At 47.6% G+C, this 21,115-nt stretch overlaps 1 protein-coding gene across 1 annotated transcript in view; it reads left to right on the forward strand.

Annotated features, from left to right (window-relative positions):
- The first annotated feature begins 4,244 nt into the window (after nucleotides 1-4,244).
- LOC140398439 (SWI/SNF-related matrix-associated actin-dependent regulator of chromatin subfamily D member 2-like) overlaps nucleotides 4,245-21,115 on the forward strand; it is a 61,674-nt gene continuing 44,803 nt past the window's right edge. The window contains exons 1-2 of the mRNA XM_072487126.1: nucleotides 4,245-4,852; nucleotides 20,389-20,573. Of these exons, the coding sequence (XP_072343227.1) occupies nucleotides 4,682-4,852; nucleotides 20,389-20,573 (356 nt within the window). The 5' untranslated portion in view covers nucleotides 4,245-4,681. The remainder of the gene's footprint in view (nucleotides 4,853-20,388; nucleotides 20,574-21,115) is intronic.

The following is a 21,115-nucleotide window of genomic DNA, read 5'->3' on the forward strand; positions in this document are numbered from 1 at the left end:
ATATTATTGCGAGTGTAATAGAAGTTAGGAGCTTCTGCTAACCGTTCATGATGTTAAATTTGCCTGCAAACAGACAGAAGAGTTTTATCTGATGCTCCCTGGTACTTTGAAATATGTTAGATTGGCCTGACATCCAGGCAGCGTGCAGTTTGAAAGTTCCTATTAACTGTGCAGTACTGTAAATGTTATGGATAACGTGTTGAAGGTGAGCTTTGGATTAAATATAATGGGATATACTGTCACCCATTTCAACATGTTGATTTTGTAGGTTACAGTTTCAAACTAACATTGAGTATAAGTCTCATTAACAATGAGTGAAACTTGACCACTGACACGGATGTTAAATTTGCCTTGCTTCAAGGCAGGGAGCTCCTGTGCACTACCACTGAGTTATGCGTGTCAGTGGGCACTCCGTGGTAACACACTAGCCTCTGAATCAGAAGGTTGTGGATTCAAGTCCCACTTCAGGGATTTGAGCACATCATGTGCAACTGCAAATGCTGCCCAGGCCAGGAGGGAGATCTCCCCGTGGTCTTCTTCAAGACAGTGCCTGGGGATCGTTTACATCTACCTGGGAGAGCCAACAGAGACAGAGTCTCATCTGAAAAACTACCGCTGACAGTACATCATTCCCACAGCACTGCACTGAAGTGTCAGCCGGAGTGATTTGGCTAACACTGTGCTGTCAATACTCTGAACATGGCACGGTGGCGCAGTGGTTAGCACTGCTGCCTCACAGCTCCAGGGACCCAGGTTCAATTCTGGCCTCCTGTAGCTGTCTGTGCGGAGTCTGCACGTTCTCCCCGTGTCTGCGTGGGTTTCCTTCGGTTGCTCCGGTTTCCTCCCACAGTCCAAAGATGTGCAGGCTAGGTGGATTGGCCATACTAAATTGCCCCTTAGTGTCCAAAAGGTTAGGGGGATAGGGTAGAGGCGTGGGCTTAAGTAGGGTGCTCTTTCGAAGGGCTGGTGCAGACTTGATGGGCCGAATGGCCTCCTTCTGCACCGTAAATTCTGTGATCCTATGAGGGGCTGGTTTAGCTCACTGGACTAAATCGCTAGCTTTTAAAGCAGACCAGGCCAGCAGCACGGTTCAATTCCCGTACCAGCCTCCCCGAACAGGTGCCGAAGGTGGCGACTAGGGGCTTTTCACAGTAACTTCATTGAAGCCTACTTGTGACAATATGCGATTTTCATTTAATTTAATTTCATCTATGATCCATCTATGATGATCTATGAACATAAATCCCGCAACCAACAAAACTAGAAACAGTAGTCATTTCTTTCACTGCTGTTTGTAGGGCCATATCCAGGAGCTCCGGTTTCCTCCCACAAGTCCCGATGTGCTGTTTGGTAATTTGGACATTCTGAATTCTCCCTCAGTGTACTCGAACAGGCGCCGGAGTGTGGCAACTAGGAGCTTTTCACAGTAACTTCATTGCAGTGTTAATGTAAGCTTACTTGTGACATGAATAGAACATAGAAAATACAGAACAGGCCCTTCGGCCCACGATGTGCCGAGCTTTTGTCCGAGATTAAGAACAAATTAATCTACACCCCCATCATTCTACCGTAATCCATGTACCTATCCAATAGCCGCTTTAAGGTCTGTTCCGACTCAACTACTTCCACAGGCAGTGCATTCCATGTCCCCACTACTCTCTGGGTAAAGAACCTACCTCTAACATCCCCCCTATATCTTCCACCATTCGCCTTAAATTTATGTCTCCTTGTAATGGTATGTTCTACCCGGGGGAAAAGTCTCTGACTGTTTACTCTATCTATTCCCCTGATCATCTTATAAACCTCTATCAAGTCTCCCCTCATCCTTCTCCATTCTAATGAGAAAAGGCCGAGCACCCTCAACCTTTCCTCGTAAGACCTACTCTCCATTCCAGGCAACATCCTGGTAAATCTCCTTTGCACCTTTTCCAAAGCTTCCACATCCTTCCTAAAATGAGGCGACCAGAACTGCACACAGTACTCCAAATGTGGCCTTACCAAGGTTTTGTACAGCTGCATCATCACCTCACGGCTCTTAAATTCAATCCCTCTGCTAATGAACGCACACCATAGGCCTTCTTCACAGCTCTATCCACTTCAGTGGCAACTTTCAAAGATCTGTGAACATAGACCCCAAGATCGCTCTGCTCCTCCACATTGCCAAGAACCCTACCATTAACCCTGTATTCTGCATTCATATTTGTCCTTCCAAAATGGACAACCTCACACTTTTCAGGGTTAAACTCCATCTGCCACTTCTCAGCCCAGCTCTGCATCCTATCCATGTCTCTTTGCAGCCGACAACAGCCCTCCTCACTATCCACAACTCCACCAATCTTCGTATTGTCTGCAGATTTACTGACCCACCCTTCAACTCCCTCATCCAAGTCATTAATGAAAATCACAAACAGCAGAGGACCCAGAACTGATCCCTGCGGTATGCCACTGGTAACTGGGTTCCAGGCTGAATATTTATAAGATTATTATTATTATGAGGAAACATTAAACAGGTTCAGTCTGCACTCCTTTGAGTTCAGAAGAATGAGAGGTGATATAATTGAAACATAAGATTATTGAGGGTAAATGTTGGGAGGATGATTCCATTCATGGGAGAGTGTAGGACCAGAGGGCATAGTTACAGAATAAAGGGGTGCTCATTTAAAATGTATTTGAGGCAGAATGTTTTTGGAACCTTCCTTACCACAGGAAGTGGTGAGGCCTCATCCCAGAACATTTACAAGACTGAGATCGCTAGGTTTTTAATCAGTCGGGGAATTGGTTTTTAATCGATTGGGGAGTTAAGGGTTACAGAGATATGGCAGGAAAGTGGATTTAGTGAGTTTTAGATCCGCCATGATCGTATTAAATGGCGGAGCAGGCTCGAAGGGCTGAATGGCCTACTTCTGTTCCTATTTCTTGTGGTCTTATACACAAATTGGCTGTGATGTTTCCTATAATAAAGGAGTGACTGCAATTCCAAAGTACTTCATTGGCTGTAAAGCACTTTCAAACATCCTGAGATTGTGAAAGGTGCTTTGTAAATGTCAGTTCTTTCCTCCTCCGTGTGTTAGATTTTTCTGGTTTTCAGGGAACATTTTTAAGAACTTCTGTTAATGGTTCTGGGGTAGCAATTTCTCTGGTCACCATGTGTAGACACATAAAAAGAAAACACTGCAGATGCTGGAAATCTGAAATAAAAACACTAAAAGCTGGATGAACTCAGCAGATCTGGCAACCTCTGTGGAGAGAGAAAAACAGAGTTAACGTTTTCAGTCAGTATGACGTCTAAGGCTGAGGGTGGACACGATTTATCCCTACCTGCTACAGTAGTGAACTCGCCAACATTGAGGGCATTTAAAAGTTTATTGGATAAACATATGGATGATAATGGTATCGTGTAGGTTAGATGGCTTTTGTTTCGGTGCAACATCGTGGGCCGAAGGGCCTGTACTGCGCTGTATTGTTCTATGTTCTATGATTGAGATGTATAGAATTATGAGGGGCATAGATAGAATAGACAGGAAGAAACCTTTCCCTTTGGTGGAGGGATCAATGGCCAGGGGGCATAAATTTAAGGTAAGGGGCAAGTGGTTTAGAGGTGATGTGAGGAAAAACCTCTTCAACCAGAGGGTGGTGGGAGTCTGGAACTCGCTGCCTGAAAGGGTGGTGGCGGCAGAGACCCTCCTAACATTTAAGAAGTATTTAGAGGTGGCACTTGCGATGCCAAGGCATTCAAGGCCAAGTGCTGGTAAACAGGATTATAATACTTAGGTGATTGTTTTTGACTGGCGCAGACGTGAGGGGCCGAATGGCCTTTTCTGTGCTGTAGACCTCTATGACTCTTTGGACTCCGAACTCTGCTTCTCCCTCCACAGATGCTGTCTGATCTGCTGAGTTTATCCAACATTTTCTGGGGGGGTTTGTGCGGAGGGACGGTTTTTGGCTGAACTGTACTGGAAATATGTGCACAATACCGCTTGCTGTAAATAGCGTTGGGTTTTTTGGTCAGGTTTCCCAGGCAGGGGGTTTCAGTCTGACACTGACAAGTGCTTCCTGCTGACTGCACTTTACCTGGCGGAGAGGCTTTGTGTTCAATGCTCCAGCACAGCACTCAGGGCTGCCTGGGCAAGAGTGCTCCTGCTGCTCAGCGTAGACAGAGGGCGTGAGTTCCTTCCCTGCCTAACCTGCTTGTGCAATCCCCACCCATCTGCCAAAAGCCACAGAAGTGGGCGGGAGGCGCAGCGCTTCGCAAACAAGAGTCGCTGGCAAAAACACTCTGATCTTTATCTTTTGCAGGCGCTTGTTGGTTCTGAGGCACTTTAGAGGATGTGTCAGTGCCAGCAGAAGGGGGGACGTACTGCTCTCCAGCAGATTCATGGGTAATGATGACACCAAACATTGCCACCTCTGTGCCTGGTGTTAAATGTTGTGTGTGTGTGTGTTTTAAAGCGTTAATGTAGCCGGCAGGAATTACTTGTGGAGCTAAAGCAGATCCGCCTCCCTGAGTCCTGGAGGCTGCTGCTTGTGGCCATCCAAGCCGGAGCTGTGAATTTGCGCACAAGTGACAGCTGAGCCACCGGCATCTTTGCCGGCGGGGGGGGTAGTTGGAGGCAAAGTGAGATTAACCTTTTGGGGTGTTTAAAAAAAAAACACATATGTAAATGTGCTTACTTTGGAGAAAATGGCGACAAGAGTCGGCGGCGGATACCCCATGAATCCAGGGAGTCCTATGAATGCTGCCTTGGGGATCAACCCCATGAATCCGATGCCGGGACAAGCAGTCAGGATGCCCCTGAACTTGCAGCAGCAATCTCCAGTCTTCCGGACGATGGGTCCCGGCGGCGCTTATAGCGTGAGTATCCAAACAGTAACCTCCCCCCCCCCCCCCCAATAAAAAACCAGGATAGCAAAACTTTCCAACTTCTGTTTTTTACTTATTTATTTGCATGGATGGATCCGAAACCCTGGAACTGACCCTTCCAGAGCCGAAAGACATGCAGTCCCTATTTTAAAATCTAGCTTGGGCAAACATTTAATCGTTTTTTATTCTTTGCAATCTGATTGTGCCTCTGATAATTAAATATATCAACCGCTGGCTTCACGGAAGTGATTGGTCTTGTGTGTTGTGCAGCTTTTTGGGGGTTGGGGGGTTCATATTTGGGTTAGACACGTGCAAAGAGACATGGAACAGCTGGAAAGATGGGTTTGTTTTCTAAAGTGTTTATTTTTTTTACTGCAGCTCTGCCCCTCTTGAGGAAGGTCAGGAGCTTCTCGGCTGACGGCCGGGCAAGGCAGTATCCCCCCTTCCTAGGGTTGAAATGAACCGAAAAGCTCGGCCTAAAAGCGCGATCCTTCCTGCTGAATGTTATTTTTTTGTTCCCGTTTCTCTCTCTACTTCCGCATTGGGTGTCGCATCCAGAAAGCGGCTTGAAGCCGGAGGTCGCGGAGACTTGGACCCTCCCCGGGACTCCCGCTCCAACAGCGGCCGCCGCACCCCCCCCCCCCCCCCGGATGGGCCAACAACCCCCTCCTCGTCCTCCCACCCCCAGCAAACCCGCACCAGGGTCTCCGCGAAAAGCCACAATCAGCCTCTCCCACGTGGTCAATACAGTAACTGAAGAGAGGCACATGAGCGCCATCACATGCCTCTCATTATCGGGACACTGGGAGAGGAGGGGTGGACAGAAGACTGGAACTAGACAGAATAGAGATCTGAATCATAGGGACAGGGGGATATAGGGGATCTGAATCATAGGGACAGGGGGATATAGGGGATCTGAATCATAGGGACAGGGGGATATAGGGGATCTGAAACATAGGGACAGGGGGATATAGGGGATCGGAATCATAGGGACTGGGGGCTATAGGGGATCGGAATCATAGGGACAGGGGGATATAGGGGATTTGAAACATAGGGACAGGGGGTTATAGGGGATCGGAATCATAGGGACTGGGGGATATAGGGGATCGGAATCATAAGAGATTGGGGGATATAGGGGATTGGAATCATAGAGACTGGGGGATACAGGGGATCTGAATAATAGGGACGGGGATATAGGGGATCTGAATCATAGGGACAGGGATATAGGGGATCGGAATCATAGGGACTGGGGGATATAGGGGATCGGAATCATAGGGACAGGGATATAGGGGATCGGAATCATAGGGACTGGGGGATATGGGGATCTGAATCATAAGAGATTGGGGGATATAAGGGATCTGAATCATAGAGACGGGGATACAGGGGATCTGAATCATAGGGACAGGGATATAGGGGATCTGAATCATAGGGACAGGGGGATATAGGGGATCTGAATCATCGGGACAGGGGGATATAGGGGATCTGAAACATAGGGACAGGGGGATATAGGGGATCGGAATCATAGGGATAGGGGATCTGAATCATAGAGATGGGGATATAGGGGATCTGAATCATAGGGACAGGGGGATCTAGGGGATCTGAAACATAGGGACAGGGATCTGAATCATAGGGACAGGGGGATATAGGGGATCTGAATCATAAGAGATTGGGGGATATAGGGGATCTGAATCATAGAGACTGGGGGATACAGGGGATCTGAATCATAGGGACGGGGATATAGGAGATCGGAATCATAGGGACAGGGGGATATAGGGGATCGGAATCATAGGGACTGGGGGATATAGGGGATCGGAATCATAAGAGATTGGGGGATATAGGGGATCGGAATCATAGAGACTGGGGGATACAGGGGATCGGAATCATAGGGATGGGGATATAGGGGATCTGAATCATAGGGACAGGGATATAGGGGATCTGAATCATAGGGACTGGGGGATATAGGGGATCGGAATCATAGGGACAGGGATATAGGGGATCGGAATCATAGGGACAGGGGGATATAGGGGATCTGAACCATAGGGACAGGGATATAGGGGATCGGAATCATAGGGACTGGGGGATATAGGGGATCGGAATCATAGGGACAGGGATATAGGGGATCGGAATCATAGGGACAGGGGGATATAGGGGATCGGAATCATAGGGACAGGGGGATATAGGGGATCTGAATCATAGGGACAGGGGGATATAGGGGATCTGAATCATAGGGACAGGGGGATATAGGGGATCTGAAACATAGGGACAGGGGGATATAAGGGATCGGAATCATAGGGACTGGGGGCTATAGGGGATCGGAATCATAGGGACAGGGGGATATAGGGGATCTGAAACATAGGGACGGGGTTATAGGGGATCGGAATCATAGGGACTGGGGGATATAGGGGATCGGAATCATAAGAGATTGGGGGATATAGGGGATTGGAATCATAGAGACTGGGGGATACAGGGGATCTGAATAATAGGGACGGGGATATAGGGGATCTGAATCATAGGGACAGGGATATACGGGATCGGAATCATAGGGACTGGGGGATATAGGGGATCGGAATCATAGGGACAGGGATATAGGGGATCGGAATCATAGGGACAGGGGGATATAGGGGATCTGAATCATAGGGACAGGGGGATATAGGGGATCTGAATCATAGGGACAGGGGGATATAGGGGATCTGAATCATAGGGACAGGGGGATATAGGGGATCTGAAACATAGGGACAGGGGGATATAGGGGATCGGAATCATAGGGACTGGGGGCTATAGGGGATCGGAATCATAGGGACAGGGGGATATAGGGGATCTGAAACATAGGGACAGGGGGTTATAGGGGATCGGAATCATAGGGACTGGGGGATATAGGGGATCGGAATCATAAGAGATTGGGGGATATAGGGGATTGGAATCATAGAGACTGGGGGATACAGGGGATCTGAATAATAGGGACAGGGATATAGGGGATCGGAATCATAGGGACTGGGGGATATAGGGGATCGGAATCATAGAGACAGGGATATAGGGGATCGGAATCATAGGGACTGGGGGATATGGGGATCTGAATCATAAGAGATTGGGGGATATAAGGGATCTGAATCATAGAGACGGGGATACAGGGGATCTGAATCATAGGGACGGGGATATAGGGGATCGGAATCATAGGGGCAGGGGCATATAGGGGATCGGAATCATAAGAGATTGGGGGATATAGGGGATCAGAATCATAGGAACAGGGGGATATAGGGGATCTGAATCATAGGGACAGGGGGATATAGGGGATCTGAATCATAGGAACAGGGGGATATAGGGGATCTGAATCATAGGGACAGGGGGATATAGGGGATCTGAAACATAGGGACAGGGGGATATAGGGGATCGGAATCATAGGGACTGGGGGCTATAGGGGATCGGAATCATAGGGACAGGGGGATATAGGGGATCTGAAACATAGGGACAGGGGGTTATAGGGGATCGGAATCATAGGGACTGGGGGATATAGGGGATCGGAATCATAAGAGATTGGGGGATATAGGGGATTGGAATCATAGAGACTGGGGGATACAGGGGATCTGAATAATAGGGACGGGGATATAGGGGATCTGAATCATAGGGACAGGGATATAGGGGATCGGAATCATAGGGACTGGGGGATATAGGGGATCGGATTCATAGGGACAGGGATATAGGGGATCGGAATCATAGGGACTGGGGGATATGGGATCGGAATCATAAGAGATTGGGGGATATAAGGGATCTGAATCATAGAGACGGGGATACAGGGGATCTGAATCATAGGGACGGGGATATAGGGGATCGGAATCATCGGGACGGGGATATAGGGGATCGGAATCATAGGGGCAGGGGCATATAGGGGATCGGAATCATAAGAGATTGGGGGATATAGGGGATCAGAATCATAGGAACAGGGGGATATAGGGGATCTGAATCATAGGGACAGGGGGATATAGGGGATCTGAATCATAGAGACAGGGGGATATAGGGGATCTGAATCATAGGAACGGGGATATAGGGAATCTGAATCATAGGGACTGGGGGATATAGGGGATCTGAATCATAGGGATAGGGGATCTGAATCATAGAGATGGGGATATAGGGGATCTGAATCATAGGGACAGGGGGATCTAGGGGATCTGAAACATAGGGACAGGGATCTGAATCATAGGGACAGGGGGATATAGGGGATCTGAATCATAAGAGATTGGGGGATATAGGGGATCTGAATCATAGAGACTGGGGGATACAGGGGATCTGAATCATAGGGACGGGGATATAGGGGATCGGAATCATAGGGACAGGGGGATATAGGGGATCGGAATCATAGGGACTGGGAGATATAGGGGATCGGAATCATAAGAGATTGGGGGATATAGGGGATCGGAATCATAGAGACTGGGGGATACAGGGGATCGGAATCATAGGGACAGGGGGATATAGGGGATTGGAATCATAGAGACAGGGGGATATAGGGGATTTGAATCATAGGGACAGGGGGATATAGGGGATCTGAATCAGGGACGGGGATATAGGGGATCTGAATCATAGAGACAGGGGGATATAGGGGATCTGAATCATAGGGACAAGGTGGTATAGTGCATCCTATTTATCAGGATGGGGATATGGAGATCTGAATCGTAGGGGCAGGGGGCTATTGAGGTCTAAATGATTGGGAGAGGTGTTATAGAGGATCTGACTCAGAGGGATGAGGGATATAGAGGACCTGAATCTTACAGACAGGGGCTGTATGGGATCTGAATAATAGGGTAAGGAGGATATAGGAGAACTGAATTATAGGGACAAGGGTAGAGGAGAGCTGAATTATAGGGATGGGGGATGAGGAGGATCTGTATTACAGGAAAACCTAAATCCAGTTTGTTTATGTATTTTGCAATAAGAGCAGCACCAAAACAGATTTGTGTGGATTACAACTCACCACCTCTCTTTGGTCTGAGAACCCTGTCGATAGCCATCCCATCTCTTCCAGCTGTCTCTCTCTGTACATGTTAGCATATTTTGTTTTGTTCCATTTGCCATTCCCCTCACCATTCAGCTAATTTCATATCAAGTTTTTTTCCATAAAACATAAAGCCCTATTTTATTTACCTATCTTTCTTCAAAGAATTCTATAAAGTTAGTCAAGCACGATCACCATTTATAAATTCATGCTTACTGGCCTGATTAACTCGTATAACTCCAAATGCTTTGTAATTTCATGTGATATTAGAGGCTGGTAATTTACCAACTGAAACAGGACTAACTGGCCACTAATGTCCGAGCTTTTAAGTTTGCCTCCTTTTTAAAAAGTTCGGAGTCCTGAAATAAAAAGCCACAATAGAGTTAACATTTCAGGTCGATGACATTTTGTCAGAATTGGAAAAGGTTTGAGCTGTGACAAAAAGGCATTTCTGTGGCAGTCCACGTGATGCCAGGATGGTATGTTGCCTTTCTGATGGCAGGTCACAGAGCGGCTGCAGGGCATTCTTCTGTGGGACAGTCAGAGATCGTGGCCCACGTTACTATCAGGTATAGGTAGGAAGAGGGATGAGGTTCTGAAAGCAGAATTTAAGGAGTTAGGAAGGAAATTAAAAAGCAGGACCTCAAAAGCCGTAATCTCAGGGTTACTCCAAGTGCTGCATGCTAGTAAACATAGGAATAGGAGGATTGAGCGATTGAATACGTGGCTGGAAAATTATAGTGTGATGGAGGACATCCGAATTCTGAGGCATTGGGACCGATGCTGGTGCAGGTGAGACCTGTACAAGATGAACGGATTGCACCTTAGCTGAACTGGGAATAACATCCTTGCGGAGAGATTAGCTAATGCTGTTGGGGAGGGTTTAAACTAGGTTGGCAGGGATGGGAACCCGAGAGGGTGTTCAGATTGGAGGGAAACAAAACTAGTAACAAGGAGTAGAAAAGTAGTGAGCAAAATTAGAAGGCAGACAAAGTGAAAGCAGGCATCAAATAGGATCAGAATGTGCAACAATGTTGAGACAAATTTAAGGGTACTCTGAATGCATGCAGCTTTTGCAATGACGTAGATGATTTGACAGCACAAATAGAGGTAAATGGGTATGACGTAAATTACATTTCAAAGGTTTGGTTATCGGGTGACCCAAGACTGGGAACTGAATATTCAAAGATATTCATAATTTAGGAAGGATGGGCAAAAAGGAAAAGGGAGTAACGTTGTAAGTTTGGTTGCGGTCAGTACATTAGTGAGAGAGGATCTTGGATCGAAGGATCAAAATGTAGAATTTGGATGGTGCTAAGAAACAGCAAGGGGCAGCATAAATTGGTGGTGGGAGTTATTTCCAGGCCAACAAACTACAATGCTAAAGTTGGGCACCGTATAAATTAGGAAATCAGAAACGTAACATGGGAAATACAGTAATATTGGGCAACTTCAATTTGCGTATAGACTAGGTAAACCTAAATAGCTCTAATGTTGTGCAGGATGAATTCCTGGAGTGTATTTCTGGAGCACTGTGCTGAATAACAAACTAGAGAATGGATACTATAGATTTAGTATTATGTAATAAGAAAAGGCTAACTAATTACCTTGCTGTAAAGGAAATAGTGAGCATAATATATCAGAATTTTACATTAAATTTGAAAGTGATATATTCATCCTGAAACTAGAGTCTTGTATGTGAGGAAACAAAGCCCTGAAGATATGAAGGGCAAGTTGGCTTTGTTGGATTAGGAAAATACACTAAAGGTTTGAAGGTAGCCAGATAATGGCTAGTATTTACAGAAGTATTACATGGCCCACAACAATTACATTTTATCTAGGCACAAAATACCAAGGAAAGGTGATTCAACCTTGGCTAACAAAATAAGTTACGAATTGTGTGAAACATGCCTACTTACCATTGGCTGGGGACTAATGACTATCCCACAATCCTGTGGGAGTATGAGCTTCCCCAATGAGGGGGGCGGAGAAACCACTAGTAAACTCCTAGTATAAATAAAGCTGGCCAGTTCAGGAACCAGCAGGAAAGGAGTAGGCAGCAAGGGAAGTTACTGCTGCTGTTATGTATATATGTTATAGTAAATAAATGTTGTTACTTTGTGTCCTTAAAACTCATGCTGGATTCTTCGTGGCCCTTACAAAACTGGCGACGAAGGTTAAAGTGAATAGCCGTCTACACTGCTGAAGCCACCTCCCTCGATTTTTGTTGGATACAGGTTGGAAGTTGTTTTCTATTATACCATGCCTCTGTATGGACGTTTGGATGTTTTTGATGCTGCGCTGGAAAGCTGGAACCAGTACACACAACGGATGCGTTACTATTTCCGGGTAAACAATATCACCGAGAACGAGCGCCAGGTGGTCATATTGCTCACCGCCTGCGGCCTGCATACGTTTGGGGTGATTAGGAGCCTTACGTACCCAGCTGCGCCGGACACCAAAACGTTTGATGAACTTGTGAATATAATGGGGCAACATTTTAACCCAACCCCGTCCACGATAGTCCAGCGTTACCGGTTTAATACCGCTGAGAGGACCCCTGGAGAATCCCTTGCCGATTTTCTATCCAGGCTACGCAGGATTGCGGAGTACTGTGACTATGGTGAGACCTTGTCAGAAATGTTACGCGACCGTTTGGTTTGCGGTATTAACAATGCGGCCATCCAGAGAAAGTTGTTAGCGGAGCCAACATTGACTTTTCAACAGGCCATTCAAATAGTATTGTCCCGAGAGAGCGCAGAGCGAGGAGTACAGGAGCTACAGGGAATGGAAGTGCATGCCTTGGGGCGCAACCCCTTCCGTCCGAAAACGTCCCCCCGCACTCCTGCGGTACCTTGGGCGAGGCAACATCCGGACCGACGCCAGTGGCCGTCGGACATTCCTCCCCTAAGGGAGCCTTCTCCAGAGCCAATGGATGAGGAGCCATGTCCGTGTCAGACTTGTAGGCGCCGACCCCGTTGCGGACGGCGGTCCTGGGGGCGCCAGAGGCGCCGTCGTTCCGACCGAAACTGGGACCAGCCCAGGGGCCGTAACTGGGACCAGCCCAGAGGCCGTACCTTCCATGTGGATGAACCTGCGGCGACTACTCCTGAGGACGTAGAGACGGAGGACGACTGCCTGCAGCTGCATTGTGTGGCAGCTCCCCGTGTGGCCCCCATTAAGGTGACAGTACGGGTCGATGGCCACCCGCTTGAGATGGAGTTGGATACTGGCGCAGCGGTCTCCGTGATCGCCCATAGGACATTCGACCGCATCAAGCAGGGTATACAGACCCTTACATTAACCGACTCACAGGCCAGGTTGGCCACCTACACTGGGGAACCACTGGACATTGCAGGAACTACAATGACCCCTGTTGTCTATGGACGCCAGGAGGGGCGTTTCCCACTTATCGTGGTGCGCGGCTATGGGCCCAGCCTGTTGGGTCGGGACTGGTTGCGCCATTTGCGGTTGCAATGGCAGCACATCCTCCAAACAACTTCTGAAGGGTTGACTGAGGTGCTAGGACGATACCCAGATGTATTCCAGCCTGGTTTGGGGAAAATAAAAGGGGCCGTAGCCCATATCCAAGTTGAACCAGGAGCCACGCTGCGCTATTTCCGGGCGCGCCCAGTGCCTTACGCCTTGCTCGAGAAGGTAGAAGGGGAGCTCACTCGTTTGGAGAGTTTGGGTATTATCAGGCCCGTCCGTTTTGCTGACTGGGCAGCACCAATTGTACCTGTAATGAAGCCAGATGCCACAGTTCGCTTGTGTGGCGACTATAAACTTACAGTGAATACGGTTTCCCGACTCGACCGATATCCAATGCTCACATAGAGGATCTCTACGCGAAACTTGCAGGTGGACTCTCATTCACAAAATTAGATATGAGTCACGCCTACCTGCAGTTGGAGCTGGACCCTGCCTCCCGACCATATGTAACAATTAATACACACCGGGGCCTGTATGAATATACACGGTTTCCCTTTGGAGTATCCTCTGCCTGCGCAATTTTTCAACGTGTTATGGAGGGCATTTTGAGAGGTTTACCACGTGTGGCTGTCTACCTAGATGACGTTTTGATTACAGGGACGTCGGAGCAGGAACATTTGGAGAATCTGGAGGCTGTCCTTAGACGCCTTTCGGAGGCTGGAGTCCGTTTACGTCGCACAAAGTGCGTATTTCAGGCAAAGGAAGTAGTCTACCTAGGTTATCGGGTGGACCGCGAAGGTTTGCACCCTGTCGCAGAGAAGGTGCGTGCAATTCAACAGGCCCCCGCCCCGACTGACACTTCGCATCTTCATTCTTTTCTCGGTCTCGTAAACTATTACGGGAAGTTCCTCCCCAATCTGGCAACTACGCTGGCCCCTTTGCACCTTCTACGAAAGAAAAATCACACCTGGGTTTGGGGTCAGCCTCAAGAAACCGCTTTCCGGCGGGTAAAGCAACAATTGTCGTCGTCTGGGTTACTAACCCACTATGATCCTGAAAAGCCTTTGCTCGTCACATGTGATGCATCCCCGTATGGTATTGGGGCCGTCCTGTCCCACAAGATGGAGAACGGGGCTGAACGACCGATAGCTTTCGTCTCCCGCACATTGACTGCAGCGGAGAAAAAGTACGCGCAGATCAAGAAGGAGGGCCTGGCAGTGGTTTTTGCGGTGAAACGCTTCCATCAGTATGTGTACGGCCGCCATTTCACTATCGTGACTGATCATAAGCTCCTGCTGGGACTTTTCAGAGAGGATAAGCCAATACCGCCCATTACTTCTGCACGGATCCAGCGCTGGGCTTTGTTGCTTGCTGCATACGAGTATTCTCTGGAGCACAAACCAGGTACGCAGATAGCAAATGCCGACGCACTGAGCCGATTGCCTTTATCGACCGGCCCCATGTCGACCCCCACGACCGGTGAGGTGGTTGCAACCCTAAATTTTATGGACACCTTGCCTGTCGCGGCATCACAGATCCGTGAGTGGACCCAGACGGAGCCAGTACTGTCAAAGGTTCGGCACATAGTCCTGTATGGTGGGCAGCATAGACGGCTCCCAGGCGAGTTGCGGGCATTTTCCTCCAAGCTGTCAGAATTCACCGTGGAAGACGGCATCCTCTTGTGGGGGACGGGTGTGATTGTCCCGGAAAAAGGCCAGGAGCTGATACTATCAGACTTGCACAATGGGCATCCAGGTGTGACCAAAATGAAAATGTTGGCCCGGAGTTATGTCTGGTGGCCAGGCCTCGACACCGACATTGAGAAGGTGGCCCAAAACTGCTCCATTTGCCAGGAACATCAGAGGTTTCCGCCGGCCGCACCCCTACATCACTGGGAATGGCCAGGGCGGCCTTGGGCACGCTTACATGCAGATTTCGCAGGCCCTTTTCAAGGATCCATGTTCCTTCTACTAATTGACGCCCAGTCCAAATGGCTAGAGGTTCATAAGATGCAGGGGACAACGTCCTGCGCAACAATTGAAAAGATGCGTTTATCGTTTAGTACACATGGCTTCCCCAAGGTGCTGGTCACGGACAACGGCACTCCATTCACGAGTGAGGAGTTTGCGAGGTTCACAAAGATGAACGGCATCCGCCATATCCGCACTGCCCCTTACCACCCGGCTTCAAATGGGTTGGCAGAGCGCGCAGTGCAGACATTCAAAAGAGGACTAAAGAAGCAGTCTTCCGGATCAATGGACACGAGACTGGCTCGCTTTTTGTTTACGTACAGGACCACCCCCCATGCAGTGACTGGGGTAGCTCCCGCAGAACTCCTAATGGGCCGGAGACTTCGCACCCGCCTTAGTATGGTTTTCCCGGACATTGGCGCAAAAGTACGCCGCACACGAACAGCAGGGGCAGGGATTTTCTCGGCATCGGCCGATTCGGCAGTTTGCGCCCGGTGACCCAGTGTTCGTTCGGAATTTTGCTGGTGGTGCCCAATGGGTTCCTGGTGTAATCTTTCACCAAACGGGCCCTATCTATTACCAGGTGCAAGCCCAGGGTTGTCTCCAGCGAAAACATGTAGACCACGTTCAGTCCAGAAGACCATCCCCTCAAAAGATTCCCCGCCCCCGGAGCTCATTTCAACAGCCGCAGAGACCAGAGACAAGGGAAGGTAGTCCTCACAATCTTCCACTGGTGCCTCACTCGAAGCCTGCGCAGGTCGTTACGGGACCGAATGGAGATAGAGACGCTGACATGACGGAGGCAGCAGACTCTGACTCCGAGATGGAGACACAGGATGCATCAGAGGGGGAATCCTCGGGTCCACGGGCCGTGGATGTACAACCGTTGCGCCGTTCTTCACGGAAGCGCCGGTCTCCGTCTCGTTACACGCCGCCTGATCCAGCGCCGCGTGCAAATGGTGTCTGGCCTGCGGCCAAACGAGTCCGACGCCCTCCTTCGCCAGGGTCTTCGGTGGATTCCTTGGACTTTGGGGGGGAGGGATGTTATAACCTGCCTACTTACCATTGACTGGGGACTAATGACTATCCCACAATCCTGTGGGAGTATGAGCTTCCCCAATGAGGGGGGCGGAGAAACCACTAGTAAACTCCTAGTATAAATAAAGCTGGCCAGTTCAGGAACCAACAGGAAAGGAGTAGGCAGCAAGGGAAGTTACTGCTGCTGTCATGTATATATGTTATAGTAAATAAATGTTGTTACTTTGTATCCTTAAAACTCGTGCTGGATTCTTCGTGGCCCTTACAAAGAATTGCATTGGATCAAAAGGAATGATTTAGAAGGTTCCAGAAAAAGTGGTAAACCCTGCAGTTCTTGAACGCTGGGACAGGGGTGAGAGCAAAAGTGTGGGAAATGGGACAGGTGGAGATGAGGACCCTGTCAACCACAGAGGAGGGAATGTCTGGATGAGGAAAAAAGACAACATAAATTATAGTATGGAAGTTGGCATTGAGGTGAATGTGAGGAAGGCAGAGAAACTGAGAGAATGGAATAGTCCTTGCAGGAAGCTGGGTGAAAGGAAGTGTGTAAAGGTAGCTATGGGAGTCGGCGGGTATATAGTGGATATTGGTTGATAGTCTGCTCCCAGAAATTGAGACCAAGAAGTAGCAACGTGAAGAGTCGGAGATGGACCCTGCGGAGGAACAGGAAAGGTGGAAATTGGAAGTTCAGTTGTTGAAATTGTCCACTTCATGGTGAAAGTAGGAAACAAAATCAATACAGTGAACAATGTACTGGAAAAAGAGATCAGGGTAGGTACCTGAGTAGGAGCCTAAGAAGGTATTCAACATATTCCATGAAATAGCCGGCAAAACTAGGACCGATACTGGTTTCCATAGAAACACTTTTTATTTTAAGTTCTTCCAATGAAGCTCAATGTAAGCATTACAATTATGATTTTTATAATAAGGGCAATATGGTGGCGCAGTGATTAACACTGCTACTCACGGCACCAAGGACCCGGGTTCGATCCCAGCCCTGTTTCTGTGGAGTTTGCACATTCTCCCCGCATCTGCGTGGGTATCAACCCCACAACCCAAAAAGATGTGTAGGGTATGTGACGTGGCCATGCTAAATTGCCCCTTATGAGAAAAAAAGAATTGGTACTCTAAAGTTATAAAAAAATTTTAAATTCTTTTTATAATATTATGTTTTGGGGCTGCATCTTTAATTTTCGGGAGTCATGGGACCTGTTCTGAAATCTGCCTGACAGCAAATCTGGGTGTTTTGATAGTTTGGGGCAAGATTGTTTTACTGGGAAGAAGGTGCAATACGTTTATACTTGGAGACACAGCAGAAACTTGTGCGCTAGCTGTGGTTAGACTATGAGTCTCAAGTCCCAGGAATGTGTTGAGGATATCAGTTTGTAAACAGTTGTACTTTCAACTGTCCCATTTAGTTCCAAGTCGAAAAAGAGGTGAACTCTGAAGGACAGCTAAGATGCATTTCTACCTGGATAGAAGGCCGATGTGATTCGCATTGTCATAACAATGGGCTTTGAGAATTTTACAGGCTTTCCTAAAATACCACTGTATGTCATAGGCAGGTTAGTTTGCCATGATCCAGGAGAGAGAGAGAGGCTGAAAGCCTCTACAGTTCACCACGTCAGAATGCTGGTGGGAGATTCGAAAGATCAAATTGGTGTTGGGTTTAAATGAGACTGAAAGATTTGCCTATCTTAAGCTAGAGGAAGAAGTCTCCACAAAAACTATCACCATGAAAGACAGTTCTGAAGTTAAAAGTTTCCAGGTTAGGAAAGGAAAAGCCTTGGGAGCTAAGAATTTTGAACTGATTCTGGGAGAATTGAATGTTTACTTAAAGGGCAGTATAATGTTTTTTCAAATTTGTATTAGAAGTTTTGTCCTGTAGTTTGAAGTATAAATTGCTGACAAAAATAATGTTTAGTCAATAGTGCTTTTAGTCTGTTAGTTACAGCAATCATCTTAAAATGTGAAACCTCGTGATATCTGTTCCATTGTTAACTGGAAGTTGATTTTTTAAAAGTATTATTAGTCTCTAGAGGATCATAGCAGTAATCTTGAGGAACAGAAGTTTATCTTTCAATTAGGCACTTGACTATCTTCCAGACTCGACAGTTCAGCAGTTTCTAATCATAACCACTGCTCCCAATTTTTCAACAGCAGTTGATAATTATTCTGTTTTTCCCACTTACAATTCCTCTCGATCCATCTTGTCCAATTACCTCCGTGCTCCATCATCCGGTCTGTCATTTAACCTCTACTGCCTTCCACTCTTTAACCAATGTCTCTTGTTCTTTCCTCCCCTCCCCATTTTCCCTACCTTTGTACTTGCTTAAGCTCTGGTTACATTTGTAACATTTCCAATTCTGCAGCGACCTGAAACGTTAACCCTGTGCCTCCCTCCACTAGGGCGGTCTAACCCGTGTAGTATTTCCAGCATTTTCTATTTTTATTTCAGATTGCCAACATCTGAAATATTTTGCTTCTGTGTTAATGTTAAAAGGTTTCAGTCAAATGTTAGATTTAAGTTATAGAAATACAACGAAGATTCAATACTCAATAATGGGGGCCATAACTTTGATAAGAAATCTAAATTATAGGAACATCGTGAAAATATGAGAGCCGAATTAGAGGGCGGCCTTTTTCTCCCCCTCTGCGGCGTGTCCTGCAGCGGTGGAGGGTGGCTCGCCACTGTCCGGCACCGGAATCTTATGGTCCTGCCACTGTCAACAGGGTTTCCCGTTGAATGCACCCGTCGGTGGGGTGCGCCGTCGGTGGGACCGTAAGATCCCGCCAGCGTGAACGGCCAGAACATTCGATCCATTGTGTCACAAAACAAGCACCAGATCCAAAAAAACAGAGAACATAGGAAATTTGAATTGTGGGATATAGGGGTATGTAAAAAAATAATTAAAGGGGCATGGGTGAGCTCCATGACCTGAATTGTAAGAAATGCGGGGACATTTGATGAGCCAGTATACCATCAGCAATGTCTCACATGCTAATGATGGCTGAATGAAAAGTAGGTGGTAGGCAGGTAGATGGAGAAAACTGAACGGTCGAAGGGCCATGGCATGTGGGCCCTGTCTTAGGCAAGTTTTCCCATAGGACCTGAATTGTAGATTAGGGTTGGATAGTGCATTGTAGTGGGGAGGTACAGAGAACCATGTCACAGGAACATGTCTGAGATTTGGGAGTGTCTCGCATATCTATATTGGGGATGTAAACAGAGATGTTTTTAGACTTTTGGCTTGGAGGGCACTAAGGGGTCATGCATTTTCCCTCCCATGATGATTTAATTGGCACAGAACTGTGATTTCACGTGGCCGTAAATTTGAACCTCAAAAAGGTATCGATGGGACATTGTTAAATAAACAGCGTGCACCTAAACTCGAGACTTGTCCGACCTTACCCACATGTGGAAGAAATTCCATGAGGGACCTCGACAGAGTAGGCAGCGAGAAACTGTTCCTATCTGTGGAAGGATTGGAGGGTGATGTAAGGTGATTAGCAAAAGAAGTGACGGCGACATGAGGAAAAATGTTTTAGGCAGCGAGTGGTTAGGATCTGGAATGCACTGCCTGAGAATGTGGTGGAGGCAGATCTAATCGTGGCCTTCAAAAGGAGATTGGGTGATTATTTAAACATTCGCTGCGCTATGGGAAAAAGGCGGGGAATGGCACTAGTTAAGCTGCTCTCACAGAGAGCTGATACAGACACGACAGACCGAATAGCCTCCTTCTGCATTGTAACCACTCTATGGCTATATGATTCTGTACCCACAATCTCCCATTAATCATTGAATTTACAGTGCAGAAGGAGGCCATTCGGCCCATCGAGTCTGCAATACTTGCAGAGTTTGATGGGACAGTTTAACATTGGGCTCTGACAATAACAGTAATTTGTGGAATGTAAAGTATCTCGCACAAAGGTATAACGCTGAGTTGGCTGGTCAGGAAGGACATGGATGAAAAGAACCACAACTCTTTCTTCCACTTTCACTTCTGCCTGGTGCTTCTGCAAAGATGTCACCTACTAGAATAAGTATATTGCCTGTTTGTGACCATGTTATGTACACTTTCTTGGTTTCCCCTTTGCCCCAGCGTCCAGGGATGCCACCTGGAGCTCGCATGGGAATTCCAGGCATGCAGATGGGCATGCCCTCTGGCTCGTCCTACATGGGGAGCTCTTCCATGAGACCAGGTATTCCGCAGCCAATGATGGACCCATTTCGTAAACGCCTGCTTCCGCAGCAGCAGCCTCCACAGATGCAGAATCGTGGGAGAGGGTAAGAAACTGGAAAGGAGGGCCATGCTACCGCATTTAGCAAAGCAAAGCATTTATTCACTCAATTCAGAGAGGACAACAAAGTTAATGGGATGCTTTAAAATTTATAATGTAGACTATAATGTACAATCCCCAATGTGTCCACCGTTATCCAATGCATGCATGAGTCATACAGACCAAGAAGGTTCCAGCTTCGTTGCCGCGTCTATGCCGGCCTGACGGATACTCCGAATTGGCAGGGGTAGGGGGCTGCAGTTGGTCTCAGCATCTCTGGGTTTTGGAGTAGGAAATTGACCCAAGGTTTCCATTCCCGATGGCTGGTCCAGCGACCAACAGAGTATGTAAATGGGTAGCATTATTAGCACCTGGAAATGGTACTGGCAGAGCAATCAGCATCACTGGAACATTGCCCCAGCGGGGAGTCAGTTTTATTAGGGAGAAGAGCACAAAACTGACAGAAAAGTGGCAAGAAAAGTAATAAAGCATGTTCGAAGTTTGTCGCCAAATCTAGAAGTAGTGTAGTGAGTTACATTAATTTCCTTT

This window comes from Scyliorhinus torazame, chromosome 21 (genome assembly GCF_047496885.1).
Source record: "Scyliorhinus torazame isolate Kashiwa2021f chromosome 21, sScyTor2.1, whole genome shotgun sequence".
In the NCBI taxonomy this organism is placed as follows: Eukaryota; Metazoa; Chordata; class Chondrichthyes; order Carcharhiniformes; family Scyliorhinidae; genus Scyliorhinus; species Scyliorhinus torazame.